Here is a 14,544-nt window from a genome sequence, read left to right as displayed (position 1 = left end):
ATTATAGGGTCACTCTGGCATTGAACCATTGATGTTGTTACCAACCCTTTTGAATTGCACTTTATAAGGATGGAAGCACAGGGATAACAGTTCTATGTGATTGTGAGATTGTGTGCTGCATTTAATACATTATATATCCTGGCTTGGGTTGGATTGTGCAGTATCATTGAGAACAAGTTTGAGAAAAGTGTGGGAAGTGTATAGTATACTGTAGGTATATATAAGTTGGAAGTCTAGATAACTCACAGTTGTGGCATGTGGCTCCAGTGTATCCTGTTCCAGAGCAGTCACAGTAGAAGGTGTTCCAGAACTGGGAACACTGCCCTCCATGTTCACAGAAGTTGGGCAGACATCTGGAGAGACAGCAGCAATATACACTATATATACAAAAGTATGTGGACACCCATTCAAATTAGTGGATTTGGCTATTTCAGCCACACCCGTTGCTGACAGGTGTATAAAAATGAGCACAACGCTATGCAATCTCCATAGACAAACATCGGCAGTAAAATGGCCTTACTGAAGAGCTCAGTGACGTTCAACATGGCACCGTCATAGGATGCCACCATCCCAACAAGTCAGTTCATCACATTTCGGCCCTGCTAGAGCCGCCCCGGTCAACTGTAAGTGCTGTTATTGTGAAGTGGAAACGTCTAGGAGAAACAGGCCACACAAGCTCACAGAATGGGAAAAATTGTCTGTCCTCAGTTGCAACACTCACTATCGAGTTCCAAACTGCCTATGGAAGCAACTTCAGCACAATAACTGTTTGTCAGGAGCTTCATGAAATGGGTTTCCATGGCCTAGAAAATGTACACAAGCCTAAGATCACCATGCGCAATGCCAAGCGTCGGCTGGAGTTGTGTAAAGCTCGCTCCCATTGGACTCTGGAGCAGTGGAAACGTGTCCATCTGGCAGTCTGATGGATGAATCTGGGTTTGGCGGATGCCAGGAAAGCACTACCTGCCCCAATGCATAGCGCCAACTGTAAAGTTTGTTGGAGGAGGAATAATGATGTGGGGCTGTTTTTCATAGTAAAGGCTAGGCCCCTTAGTTCCAGTGAAGGGAAATCTTAATGCTTCCACATACAACGACATTATGTGCTTCAAACCTTGTGGAAACAGTATGGGGAAGGCCCTTTCCTGCTTCAGCATTACAATGGCACTATGCACAGAGCAAGGTGCATACAGAAAGGGTTTGTCAAGATCGGTGTGGAAGAACTTGACTGGCCTACATAGAGCCCTGACCTCAACTCCATCGAACACCTTTGAGACGAATTCGAACACTGTCTGCAAGCCTGGCCTAATCGCCCACCATCAGTGCCGACTTCACTAATGCTCTTGTGGCTGAATGGAAGCAAGTCCCTGCAGCAATGTTCCAACATCGAGGGGAAAGCCTTCCCATAACAGTGGAGGATGTTATAGTAGCAAAGGGGGGAATAACTCCATATTAATGCCCATTACTTTGGAATGAGATGTTCGACGAGCAGGTGTCCACATACTTTTGATCAGGTATGTACAGTGCATTCAGAAAGTATTCGTACCCCTTGACTTATTTAACAATTTGTTGTGTTACAGCCTGAATTCAAAATGTATTAAATATATTTTTTGCTGAACTATTTACACACGATACCCCATTTCAAAGTGAAATACAGAAAGATCTAATTTACATAAATATTCACACCCCTTTGCCCTTACACTCCAAATTGAGCTCAGGTGCATCGAATTTCCTTTGATCATCCTTGAAACGTCGCTACAACTTGATTGGAGTCTACCTGTGGACCAATTCAATTGTTTGGATATGATTTAGAAAGAAACACACCTGTCTATATATGGTCCCACAGTTGACAGTGCATGTCAGAGTAGAAACTATACCATAAAGTTCAAGGAACTGCCTGTAGATCTCCAAGATAGAATTGTGATGAGGTATATATCTGGGCAAGGGTATAAAACAATTTCTAGAGTGTTGAAACATTTCAAGAGCACAGTTGTCTTCATCATTGGGAAATAAAAAAAATATGGAACTACCCAGACTCTGCCTAAAGCTGGCCATCTGACCAAACTGAGCAACCGGGTAAGTAGGACATTGGTCAGGGAGATGCCCAAGCACCCAATGACCACTCTGACAGAACTACAGAGTTCCTTGGCTGAGATGGGAGAACCTGATAGAAGGATAACAGTCTCTACAGCATTTCACCAATCTGGGCTTTATAGGAAAGTGGCCAGAAGGAAGCCACTCCTGAGAAAAAGGCACATGACAGCATGCCTGGAGTTTGCAAAAAGGCACGTGAAATACTTTTTTTTGTATTTTATTAGGAGTCCCATTAGCTGTTGCAAAAGCAGCAGCTACTCTTCCTGGGATCCACACAAAACATTAAACATGACATACTGTATTACAGAACATTAACAGACAAGAACAGCTCAATGAAAAAACGACATAAATAAAAATGGCACACAGCCTATATATCATTACATACACTCAAAATATCTAGGTCAAATAGGTGAGAGGTGTTGTGCCGTGAGGTATTGCTTTATCTGTTTTTTTTAAACCGGTTTGCTGTTCATTTGAGCAATATGATATGGAAGGAAGTTCCATGCAATAATGGCTTTATATAATACTGCACGCTTTCTTGAATTTGTTCTGGATTTGGGGACTGTGAAAAGACACCTGGTGGCATGTCTGATGGGGTAACTTACTGTGTCAGAGCTGTGCATAAGTTGACTATGCAAACAACTTGTAATGTATAGTATTTTTATTAGCCCTCTGGTTACAATGAAGAGAAAGACGTGCCATCCAGTTCTGGGCCAGCAGCAGCTTAATTAGTTTTTTCTTTGCAGCACTTGACCACATGACTGGACAATAATCCAGATAAGACAAAACTAGAGCCTGCAGGACTTTCTTTTGGAGTATGGTGTCAAAAAAGCAGAGAATCTCTTCATTATTGACAGACCTCTCCCCATCTTTACAACAATTGAATCAATATGTTTTGACCATGACAGTTTAGAATCTAAGGTCATTTAATTTAGTCTCCTCAACTTGTTCAACAGTCACACCATTCATTACCAGATTCATCTGAGGTCTAGAGCTTAGGGAATGTATTGTACCAAATACAATGCTCTTAGTTTTAGAGATGTTCCGGACCAGTTTATTACTGGCCACCCATTCCAAAACTGACTGCACCTCCTCGTTAAGGATTTCAGTGACTTCATTAGCTGTGGTTGCTGACATGTATATAGTTGAATCATCAGCATACATGGACACACAGGCTTTGTTAAATGTCAGTGGCAGGTCATTGGTAAAAATATAAAAGAGTAGAGGGCCTAGATAGCTGCCCTGTGGTACATCACACCCTACAACCCTCTGAGTTCTATTATATAGATACTGTAGCTCTGAATCCGCGATATGGCAGAGGTTAAAAAGCCATAAAAAATAAGTTCTCAACAGCAGGTTATGGTCAATAATATCGGCTTTACTGAAATCTAACAGTACAGCTCCCACAATCTTCTTCCTTGCTGAGCGGCCTTTCAGGTTATGTCGATATAGGACTTGTTTTACTGTGGATATAGATACTTTTGTACATGTATCCTCATTTTTTTCTGAGGTCTTGGCTGATTTCTTTTGATTTTCCCATGATGCCAAGCAAAGAGGCACTGATGTTTGAAGGTAGGCCTTCAAATACATTCACAGGTACACCTCCAATTGACTAAAATTATGTCAATTAGCCTAACAGAAGCTTCTAAAGTCATGACATCATTTTCTGGAATTGTCCAAGCTGTTTAAGGCACAGTAAACTTAGTGTATGTAAACTTCTGACCCACTGGAATTGTGATGCAGTGAATTAAACGTGAAATAGTCAAAACATATTGATTCAATTGTATGTAAACAATTGTTGGGAAAATTACTTGTGTCATGCTCGAAGTAGATGTCCTAACCAACTTGCCAAAACTATAGATAGATTGTTAATAAAAAACATGGCAATGTTCAGCCCTTTCCTGGGTAGCTTCTCAGAGATAAACATAATATGGAAAATAACAAAAAAAGCCAAAGAAAAACACAAACATTCAGAGATTGTAAGTCAAAAGATTCTGTGGTGTGATGAGACAAACGTGGCCTGCTGGAGGTCATTTTGCAGGGCTCTGGCGGCGCTTCTCCTGCTCCTCCTTGCACAAAGGCGGAGGTAGCGGTCCTGCTGCTGGGTTGTTGCCCTCCTACGGCCTCCTCCACGTCTCCTGATGTACTGGCCTGTCTCCTGGTAGTGCCCTCATGCTCTGGACACTACGCTGACAGACACAGCAAACCTTCTTGCCACAGCTCGCATTGATGTGCCATCCTGGATGAGCTCACTACCTGAGCCACTTGTGTGGGTTGTAGACTCCGTCTCATGCTACCACTAGAGTGAAAGCACCGCCAGCATTCAAAAGTGACCAAAACATCAGCCAGGAAGCATAGGAACTGAGAAGTGGTCTGTGGTCCCCACCTGCAGAACCACTCCTTTATTGGGGGTGTCTTGCTAATTGCCTATAATTTCCCCCTGTTGTCTATTCCATTTGCACAACAGCACATGAAATGTATTGTCAATCAGTGTTGCTTCCTAAGTGGACAGTTTGATTTCACAGAAGTGTGATTGACTTGGAGTTACATTGTGTTGTTTAAGTGTTCCCTTTATTTTTTTGAGCAGTGTATATTATGTTATTTGATGTTAGAAAGTTATTGATTTCATTAACCTTATTTCTATGGCTAAATATATTAACATGGCAATGTTCAGCCCTTTCCTGGGTAGCTTCTCAGAGATAAACATAATATGGAAAATAACAAAAAAAGCCAAAGAAAAACACAAACATTCAGAGATTGTAAGTCAAAAGATTCTGTGGTGTGATGAGACAAACGTTTTACTCTTTGGCCTGAATACAAAGTGATATATCTTGAGAAAACCAGGCACAGCTCATCACCCATCTAACACCATCTCTACTGTGAAGCTTGGTATTTGGCAATGGGGATGTTTTCAGCAGCAGGGACTGGGAAACTGGCAAGGATAGAGGGAACAATGAATACAAGCAAATCCTTGATGAGAACCTTCTTCAGAGTGCAAATGACAATGACCACAAGCATACAGCCAAAGCAATGCTGGAATGGCTTCAGAACAAGAATATGAAACAGCTCAAAATCCGGTGTTTATGTCAAACGGTTTTGTTATATTTCAGTCGTCTGTGATGTACACTGAGTGTACAAAACATTAAGAACAACTTTCTAATATTGAGTTGCACTAATCCTAACCCTTTTTGCCCTCAGAACAGCCTCAATTCATCAGGACATGGACTCTACAAGGTGTCGGAAGCGTTCCACAGAGATGCTGGCCCATGTTGACTCCAATGCTTCCCACAGTTGTGTCAAGTTGGCTGGATGTCCTTTGGGTGATGGACCATCATTGATATACACAGGAAACGGTTGAGTGTGAAAAATCCAGCAGCGTTGCAGTTCTTGGCACCTACTCCCATACCCCGTTCAAAGGCACTTAAATCTTTTGACTTCCCCATTCACCCTCTGAATGGCACACATACACAATCCATCTCAATTGTCTCAAGGCTTAAAAATCCTTATTTAACCGGTCTCTTCCCCTTCATCTACACTGATTGAAGTGAATTTAACAAGTGGCATCATTAAGGGATCATAGCTTTCACCTGGATTCACCTGGTTGGTCTATGTCATGGAAAGAGCACGTGTCCTTAATGTTTTGTATACTAAGTGTCAGTGGTGTAAAGTTCTTAAGTAAAAATACTTTAAAATACTACTTAAGTAGTTTTTATGGGTATCTGTACTTTTTACGCCATACATTTTCCCTGACACCCAAAAGTACTCGTTACATTTGGAATGCTTGGAAGGACAAGAAAATGGTCTAATTCACACACCCCACTGGGCACAGACGTCAATTCAACGTCTATTCCACGTTGGTTCAACGTAATTATATTGAAATGACGTGGAAACAATGTTGAGTCAACCAATGTGTGCCCAGTGGGACTTATCAAGAGAACATCCCTGGTTATCCCTATTGCCTCTGATCTGGTGGACTCACTAAACACAAATGCTTCGTTTGTAATGATGTCTGAGTGTTGGTGTGTACCCCTGGCTATCGGTAAAAGAAATTGTGATGTCTGGTTTGCTTAATATAAGAAATTTGAAATTATTGTTATTATATGACAATTGGGCACTTTTTCCACCACTTTTCAGTGTATACAAAGTGTAATATTGGGATGCAAACTCAAAATTGAATACATTTCTATTTGACATGGTACAGGTATCTTCTTTTTTTAAGCCTATAAAAATGTGTGTGTACTGTATACTATAAACACTCTGCGAGACCCTGATTTAGCCCACAGCAGTAAAAGATTAACAGAGTTTGACAAAATGCGCAAGGAAGAATGGGAGAAAATCTCAAAATCCAGATGTGCAAAGCAAATACGGACATACCTAAGATGACTCAAAGCTGTAATCGCCGTCAAAGGTGCTTCTACAAAGTATTGACTCAGGGGTGTGAAGACATATGCAAATTATACATTTCTGGATTTCATTTTCAATACATTTGCAAAAAATTCTAAAAACATGTTTTCACTTTGTCATTACGGGGTATTGTGTGTAGATGGGTGAGAGAGAAAAAAAATGATTTCATCCATTTTGAACTCAGACTGTAACACAACAAAATGTGGAATAAGTCAAGGGGTATTAATACTTTCTGAAGGCCCTGTACATTACATTACTATGTATATACACATCTTTACTATGCATTAGCAAATGTCAGGGTATTCATAGTGACATAAGCAAACATAAATACATTTGAAAAGATGAACATTGATAAGGTAGAAAAAACAACAACATCTCAGAGATTGATGATCTATACTAGTTCTTTGTTTTTAAAAATTAAAGACTTTTGTGCAGTGATAAACAGAAAAAAATCGCACAACATGATTGTGGAAATATCAGAGAAGGATAAAATGAGATTTGTTGGTAAAAGAATGAAAGTTATTTAAAAGCATAAAGACATATCTGTCAGATTTGCCAAGCCTTTCTGTAGGGTAAAAAGGGAAAAAAACAAGGTTTGTCTTTGTGTCAAAGCCTACTATCCTCAGCCTTTCATTATCTGTTAAGCAGACTCCCTTTTTCATTTCCTTGCCATTATCAAGGCACGGTCTGGCACCCGAGTACTCAAGAGGCGAGGCAAACACAGTTTGTGCATTTCCTTTGCCGTTGTTTATTTACGATTTACAAGGCCGCTCAGTAAATCCCAAATGAATTGAGTACCATTCCAACTCAAATTGTTGAGGCAAATGGTAAACAAACACTTGCCAGTACTGTGTTGTTGTGTGTTTACAAAAAGAAGAAGCAGCAGCATCAAGTCAAACCCAGAGCACGTATTTACAGGTTTTGAACACCCAGCGCTTCATGGAAATCTCTCTCCTAACCACGCTTTCCTGATTAATAGTACCTTCCTCAAGCCTCCTTCAGTTTCACATAATTGCCCGGGTTTCAAGCGTGCATCTATAATTTCATACATTTTCATCTTTCTCCCATTAATTGCCATGGAGCAGAGTGACTGCGGCGTGGATAAGGTTGCAGGCCATGGTTTAATTACCATAGAGCTATTTCTATTGATGTGTTCACGGCTGCCCTCACAGGTCATGAAATTACAGAAGCCGTGGCACAGAAGTGCACACTTGCAAAAAATGTAGTCATGGAGTTTGATTGGACACAAAGAAAAGTAGATTAACACTCGTAAAGGTTAATCTTCCAATCCTTTAATGAAGCATAGTTCTGGTCGTTACACAAAGACATGGCTCTGTGATGGACAATGAATTACAGTCCAATGAAGAGATTTATAGAACGGTGAACAATACTGAGCATAAACCTTGCCCCAACCATCTGGTTGCGCTAGCCTCTCTAAAATAAGGGATAAGGGGTAATATTGCATGGTAGTGAAATATACAAAACATTCTCTCTGCGTACATCTCTTTGTGGAAGGCTCATCGAAAGGCAGCCAATATAGGGCACACAGACAGCTGTCACCTGTTTTGTTTTCATGCGAACCATCTCATTCCGTCTTTTTACACATTTCCCATATTTCATGTATTTTACTAACAGCGCTGTAGGGCTTATTCATCTGTTTGTGTTCCACACACTCCAACAGCCTTTAAATCTGCCGGTTAGCATTCCAAACAGAATAATCAGGTATAGCTGCGATCTGACATCAGAGAAGTAGGATTCCCCTCAGGGTGAATAAAAGAAGAAGCACCAACTCACCAAGTCCTTTGTTTGTATCCTCCCTGTATGTGTTTCAGGTTTCCTCAACTTTGCCATGACATCTATTTAGCGTGTACTAATCCCACCCTTCGGTCCCACAACAGAGCGGGGTAATGAGGGACAGAGAGGAAGCCACACGCCACAGAGGAAGCAACTTGTTAGCAGGGCCCTTAGCCAGGATGATAGTGCTACAGTACTAGACTCCATTGCATGATTTAATTGGCAGATCCAGTCTGTAAGCCTATCTCTATTAGTTGACTTGTCAGTGACACTCAAGCATGGGCTGTGGTGGACAGAATAACCTCATCAACAAATAAAGACAGAACCTTTTAAATCTGTTTAGTTCGTCATTCAAACACATTTTGGGATTGGATCCCCACCTAAAAGCTTACCTGTCATGGATGCCACATGTGTCAAACTGCAGCTCCTTGTAGTTTCCCAGCCGTCCTTGTTGCACCCGGTTCAGGTCCATGGGCTGGCTGTTGATGGAGATGAGACGCATGCACCCCTGGAACGCCAACGTGGGGTTCTCACAGCCTAAGATGTTCAGAGATGGACAACCTGTGACACAGATTGAAGAAATGTTGCTAAATAATTGCATTTTCATCATTCAACATGTCCTGTATACATCTTCAGATAATGTCTTCAGATGCTGCAACAAGACCTGACCATCAAGTCCTGGTTTCATGAGATGAGTGATGCAGACAACAAGACTCATTGTGTGTGGTCTTACCTCCGAAGTAGAGGCTGTTTCCTGCCTCCATGTGGTCCCCCAGCTCGATGGTTGAGGACGGCTCGTTGTCCAGGGTCGTAGTGACTTGGAGACCTTGGGAGCTGAGACTCACGGAGTGCCACAGTCCATCATTCACTCTGTGACCTGTGGAGACAGCAGAGTGTGTTTTCTGTGTGAGACACTATTACAGGCTCATCAAACACCAACTACATGTTTATTCAGGGATTGCTGGGATTGGGATCTCCAACATAATGTAGGTACTAGGCTACATATTAAATTGTAAATCAGAGCCTATCAATCGCTGTGTAAGCTACAGTATGGTCACATGGTTTGTCTTAATAACGGTCCTACATTACTAAACAAGAATGGAAGATGACACGGAAATGAAAATCAACGACAAGTGTGGCTGGTCAGATTGAAGCTAAATCGTTGCCAGAGGACAGAACGTAATGGTTATTATTGGATGAAACATTCATTTGACCGTAGGTTCAAGCTTCAAACAGACGTAACAGCAGATTGTGGTATATCCATTTTGATTGTCCTTTATAGTGAAGGGCTTCCTAGCTGTAATGGTCTTTCTGTGTGTCTATAATTCCCTCTGTGCCTGCCATCTGCTAAAAGTCTGGGCTCTGCAATCCAACGTAATTATACATGTTATTTCTCTCTGACTCCAATCCTGGAGCGCTCACGTCGAAAATACAAGGATGACATTTTTCCTCAAGCCATTCCAAGGAGATTAAATGTGCTTTGAGTTTCTCGGGGGCAAAAGGTCATATGAATGATGTTGATGTAATGATGTGCACAACCAAACACAGACAGTCTCACCCTGGATGATGGATTAGCTTTTCACTGTCTGTCTGCTTCACTGGAATAAAGACTGTTTTATATTTTCTGTCTCCCTGGGTGTACACACTGACTCCAGCCCATAGTGTGGGTCAGCTAGGCTAGAGGCTGTTGGCCTGGCCCTCACCGGTGGAGACCTCTTCTTTCTGCTGGGCTGATGTGTGATGGGTCAGGCGCAGCCGGCTGTTGCTTATCTGCAGGTCCAGTCGCTGGGGCTCCAGGGACAGCTGGGTGGAGAGCAGTAGCCCGTCTGGGTTCCATGTTCTGAACTGGAAACGCACCGCGAAGCCCGCTGAAGCAGACTGCGTGGCTGGGAGCGACAGGAAGCTGCTGCTGGAGCTCAGGAAAGTGGTGGATACCAGCTGGGGCTCCGAGCACGAGAAGGTCACGTTGCCCTGGTGACACATCAACATGTTGGATTTACTGTATTTTTACTGTACCATTCATCTGAGCAGAATAAAATACAGTGAGCTGATAAAGAGATTTACTGAATATGATATTTAGAAAACTAACTTGCCTGCAAGAACCACACATTTCCTTGAGAATGCCATATAAAGCTGAATGACTATCTGGAATTCAAAAGGTGCCGTACAAAAGGACCACAGGCAGAAATGTCATATAATATCGAACTATAAAATTCTGAGTTTCTCCCCTCCAATCTAGGTCAGCCGTCAGGTGGGCAGAGAAAGAACACACCTTAATTCCAAGTGATCCAGAGGCCCTTGTGAGGTACATGGGCCAAAAGAGCAGCCATGTCAATTGAGGTCAGCGGCCCATCAGTCCCAGTGCCTCAGAGGCAGAGAAGAGCAATCGGCAGCACTTTGACTCTCATTGTGATCCCTCACCAGATAGTATTCCACATTGAAATTCCATTACGGATTCCATCATCGCAGTCACTCTCTCACTTGTAAGTAAAGGCCTTTTAACATAGCAATCAGATTTCCGATGGGAATAGGGTGTCTGTGATGCAATGTGACGCTTTGGCTTCTGTCTGATTTGATTGGGGGGAGGGTGTCCAAATTATAGGGTGTGCCTACGGCTGAATCTATTCATGGGTTTAGACTTAATGACACAGTAGTGAGGATCAGATAGAACTAAAAAAAAATCTCTACGGACAGTGTCTCTGCCCTGGATCTCACACAGTTTGAGGGACCATGGAGAAGTCTATGTGACTAACTCAAATACAAATGTGATTAAACAGAATCACATTGTAGCAAAATGTGAAATCTCACAGCAACAGTGCAATTAAAACAGACTGTCTGTGACCTTTAATAGGCATTGGTTGACTAGCTACTTTGTCCCCATACTATTTTAAGGATGTACTAATAATCTATGGTACGGTGGATGAGAATAGTTGTCTTACCACACTGTAGATCTGAGGCTTGCGTCGCTTGGCTAGGTCGATGATGTTGATCCCGTTGTAGTAGAGGTTCTCGATGCAGCCATGGAAGTTTTTCCTCAGGAAGGTACCAGGTTTACCTGGCAGTGGGATGCCTCCGAAGCTGAGCTTTGATGAGGAAAAAGGGTGAAATGACAACATCCTCTTAGAGTAAGATAACTTGGTTGAACTATTTACTTGGTCTGAATAAGTATCTGACTATTCTACAGTATGTGTTAGGATAAACACACCTCATAGTCCACCTCCAGAGAGTCTCCTTCCCCCTTGGTCCTGAAGTGTTGCGTGTGGGTGTCCATGGTGAGGTTGACCTGCTTGTTGAAGCGCTCGATGAGGACAGAGTGCCAGTGCTGGTCATCCAGAAGACTGCCCAGAGTTACCGCAACACGACCACTGCTGAACCGCAGCCGGGTGTCATCTGTAGACAAAAAAACAGAGAACAGATCATATGGTTACTTTAATATTGATATAGATATTGATCATAAAACAGGACGGTTTATTGAGGAAGAGGGAGCTCTCATAGACATTCTGAAAACAAACTACTTGAGAATGGTCTTCCCCAGACTCAGCTCTTCACAATGTGGATCCTTAACAGTCTGAGTCCAGCTAGTAAATGGAGCTCAGGTGCAGTGGTAATTGGAAGGGCAGCAGAACACAAACATTCAGTTACCCTCCCAGACTGCTCCCCAGACTCATTTTAAATGGTTCAAAAGACTCCTTCATACCCAGAGTCCCTTGTGTCCTGTTACCCATGAACTTACCCTTGTGTCCTGTTACCCATTACCTCTGCCCCCTGACCTCTCTGGTGACCTCTCCCAGGTTGAGGTAGAGGGCCAGCCTGCCAGGTCTGTGCACATTATTTTCCAGTCAAAGTTTATGAGAAATGTGCTTGTTTGATGCACAATTCATAACATTTAGATGTACAATACAAAAGACAAAATAGACTTAAAATAAGTAAAAATATACAGTGGGGGAAAAAAAGTATTTGATCCCCTGCTGATTTTGTACGTTTGCCCACTGACAAAGAAATGATTAGTCTATAATTTCAATGGTAGGTTGATTTGAACAGTGAGAGACAGAATAACAACAAAAAAATCCAGAAAAACGCATGTCAAAAATGTTATAAAATGATTTGCATTTTAATGAGGGAAATATGTATTTGACCCCCTCTCAATCAGAAAGATTTCTGGCTCCCAGGTGTCTTTTATACAGGTAACGAGCTGAGATTAGGAGCACACTCTTAAAGGGAGTGCTCCTAACCGCAGCTTGATACCTGTAAAAAAGACACCTGTCCACAGAAGCAATCAATCAATCAATCAGATTCCAAACTCTCCACCATGGCCAAGACCAAAGAGCTCTCCAAGGATGTCAGGGACAAGATTGTAGACCTACACAAGGCAGGAATGGGCTACAAGACCATCGCCAAGCAGCTTGGTGAGAAGGTGACAACATTTGGTGCGATTATTCGCAAATGGAAGAAACACAAAAGAACTGTCAATATCCCTTGGTCTGGGGCTCCATGCAAGATCTCACCTCGTGGGGTTGCAATGATCATGAGAACGGTGAGGAATCAGCCCAGCACTACACGGGAGGATCCTGTCAATGATCTCAAGGCAGTTGAGACCATAGTCACCAAGAAAACAATTGGTAACACACTACGCCGTGAAGGACTGAAATCCTGCAGCGCCCGCAAGGTACCCCTGCCCAAGAATACATATACATGCCCGTCTAAAGTTTGCCAATAAACATCTGAATGATTCAGAGGACAACTGGTGAAAGTGTTGTGGTCAGATGAGACCAAAATGGAGCTCTTTGGCATCAACTCAACTCGCCGTGTTTGGAGGAGGAGGATTGCTGCCTATGACCCCAAGAACAACATCTCCACCGTCAAACATGGAGGTGGAAACATTATGCTTTGGGGGTGTTTTTCTGCTAAGGGGACAGGACAACTTCACCGCATCATTTGACGGGGCCATGTACTGTCAAATCTTGGGTGAGAACCTCCTTCCCTCAGCCAGGGCATTGAAAATGGGTCGTAGATGGGTATTCCAGCATGACAATGATCCAAAACACACGGCCAAGGCAACAAAGGAGTGGCTCAAGAAGAAGCACATTAAGGTCCTGGAGTGGCCTAGCCAGTCTCCAGACCTTAATCCCATAGAAAATCTGTGGAGGGAGCTGAAGGTTCGAGTTGCCAAACGTCAGCCTCGAAACCTTAATGACTTGGAGAAGATCTGCAAAGAGGAGTACCATTAAAATTATTGACTGATAATTTCTTTGTAAGTGGGCAAACGTACAAAATCAGCAGGGGATCAAATACTTTTTTCCCCCACTGTATATTTTTAAATGCCACCAATCAAAAAGGGCACTTTTTCCCTAGGAGGGAAAACAGGCAGGTGGTCCAGCACCACTAGAGCCCTATCTGTGCACGTGCCTGCAGCCTGCCCCAATGTGACAAATTCACCCATGTTGAGGAAGAGGGCCAGCCTGCCCCGGTGTGACAAACTCACCCAGGTTGAGGTAGAGGGCCAGCCTGCCCCAGTGTGACAAACTCACCCAGGTTGAGGTAGAGGGCCAGCCTGCCCCAGTGTGACAAACTCACCCAGGTTGAGGTAGAGGGCCAGCCTGCCCCGGTGTGACAAACTCACCCAGGTTGAGGTAGAGGGCCAGCCTGCCCCGGTGCAGCTCCAGAGTGATGTAGTCGCCTCTCTGACCCTCTCCGTGGAGCAGCACCCCCTCAGCCTGGTGGCTCTTGAAGCGCAGAGAGATCACATCCTTCACCGTGCTCATGGACTTCTGGTTAAACCGGTAGAGCAGGGAGCTTCTGCCATCAAAGTCTGCCACGTCTGACTCTGAAGGCAATCAACAGACAGTGAAATGGGTTGTCATTGGGATACTTGTCCCCTGTCACTATGAGTCTATTTATTCACTGACTGCTATTGCTCTCAGGGCTTCATACCTGTTACGGTAATGTGGCTATATCAGTGATGGTATTGAAATGTATTATGCTGGAAGCCATATCCATGTGTAACTGGATAGGAACAATCTCTGACATACACCTGTTATTTTAATAATTACAGTACATGCTCTAGTGCTCACCTCTTTCGGTCATACTACAAAATGGATTCCTGTAAGTCCTCAAGAATGCAAGTTATGAATTTGTCATAGGGGGCATTTTCAGATTTTCCAATGTAATTTAGTCATTGGAAGACCTAGAGGACTCATGCATAGATACATGAATCTGTAACTCCAGCACTGTAATGACATTGCATAGCAAGTCTCT

The 14,544-nt window shown here is 43.0% G+C and overlaps 1 protein-coding gene across 1 annotated transcript in view; it reads right to left on the bottom strand.

Moving 5' to 3' along the window:
* LOC106586282 (contactin-associated protein-like 5) overlaps positions 1-14,544 on the bottom strand; it is a 79,597-nt gene that overhangs the window by 31,737 nt on the left and 33,316 nt on the right. Inside the window, exons 5-11 of the mRNA XM_014173412.3 lie at positions 13,910-14,113; positions 11,495-11,679; positions 11,229-11,372; positions 9,993-10,260; positions 9,023-9,166; positions 8,682-8,850; positions 247-353 (exon numbers count right to left, since the gene is read on the bottom strand). Of these exons, the coding sequence (XP_014028887.1) occupies positions 247-353; positions 8,682-8,850; positions 9,023-9,166; positions 9,993-10,260; positions 11,229-11,372; positions 11,495-11,679; positions 13,910-14,113 (1,221 nt within the window). The remainder of the gene's footprint in view (positions 1-246; positions 354-8,681; positions 8,851-9,022; positions 9,167-9,992; positions 10,261-11,228; positions 11,373-11,494; positions 11,680-13,909; positions 14,114-14,544) is intronic.

This window comes from Salmo salar, chromosome 25 (assembly GCF_965601325.2).
Source record: "Salmo salar chromosome 25, fSalSal1, whole genome shotgun sequence".
Classification (NCBI taxonomy): domain Eukaryota; kingdom Metazoa; phylum Chordata; class Actinopteri; order Salmoniformes; family Salmonidae; genus Salmo; species Salmo salar.
The sequence above is the reverse complement of the archived record's forward strand: the minus strand, read 5'-3'. Positions and strand labels throughout refer to the sequence as shown.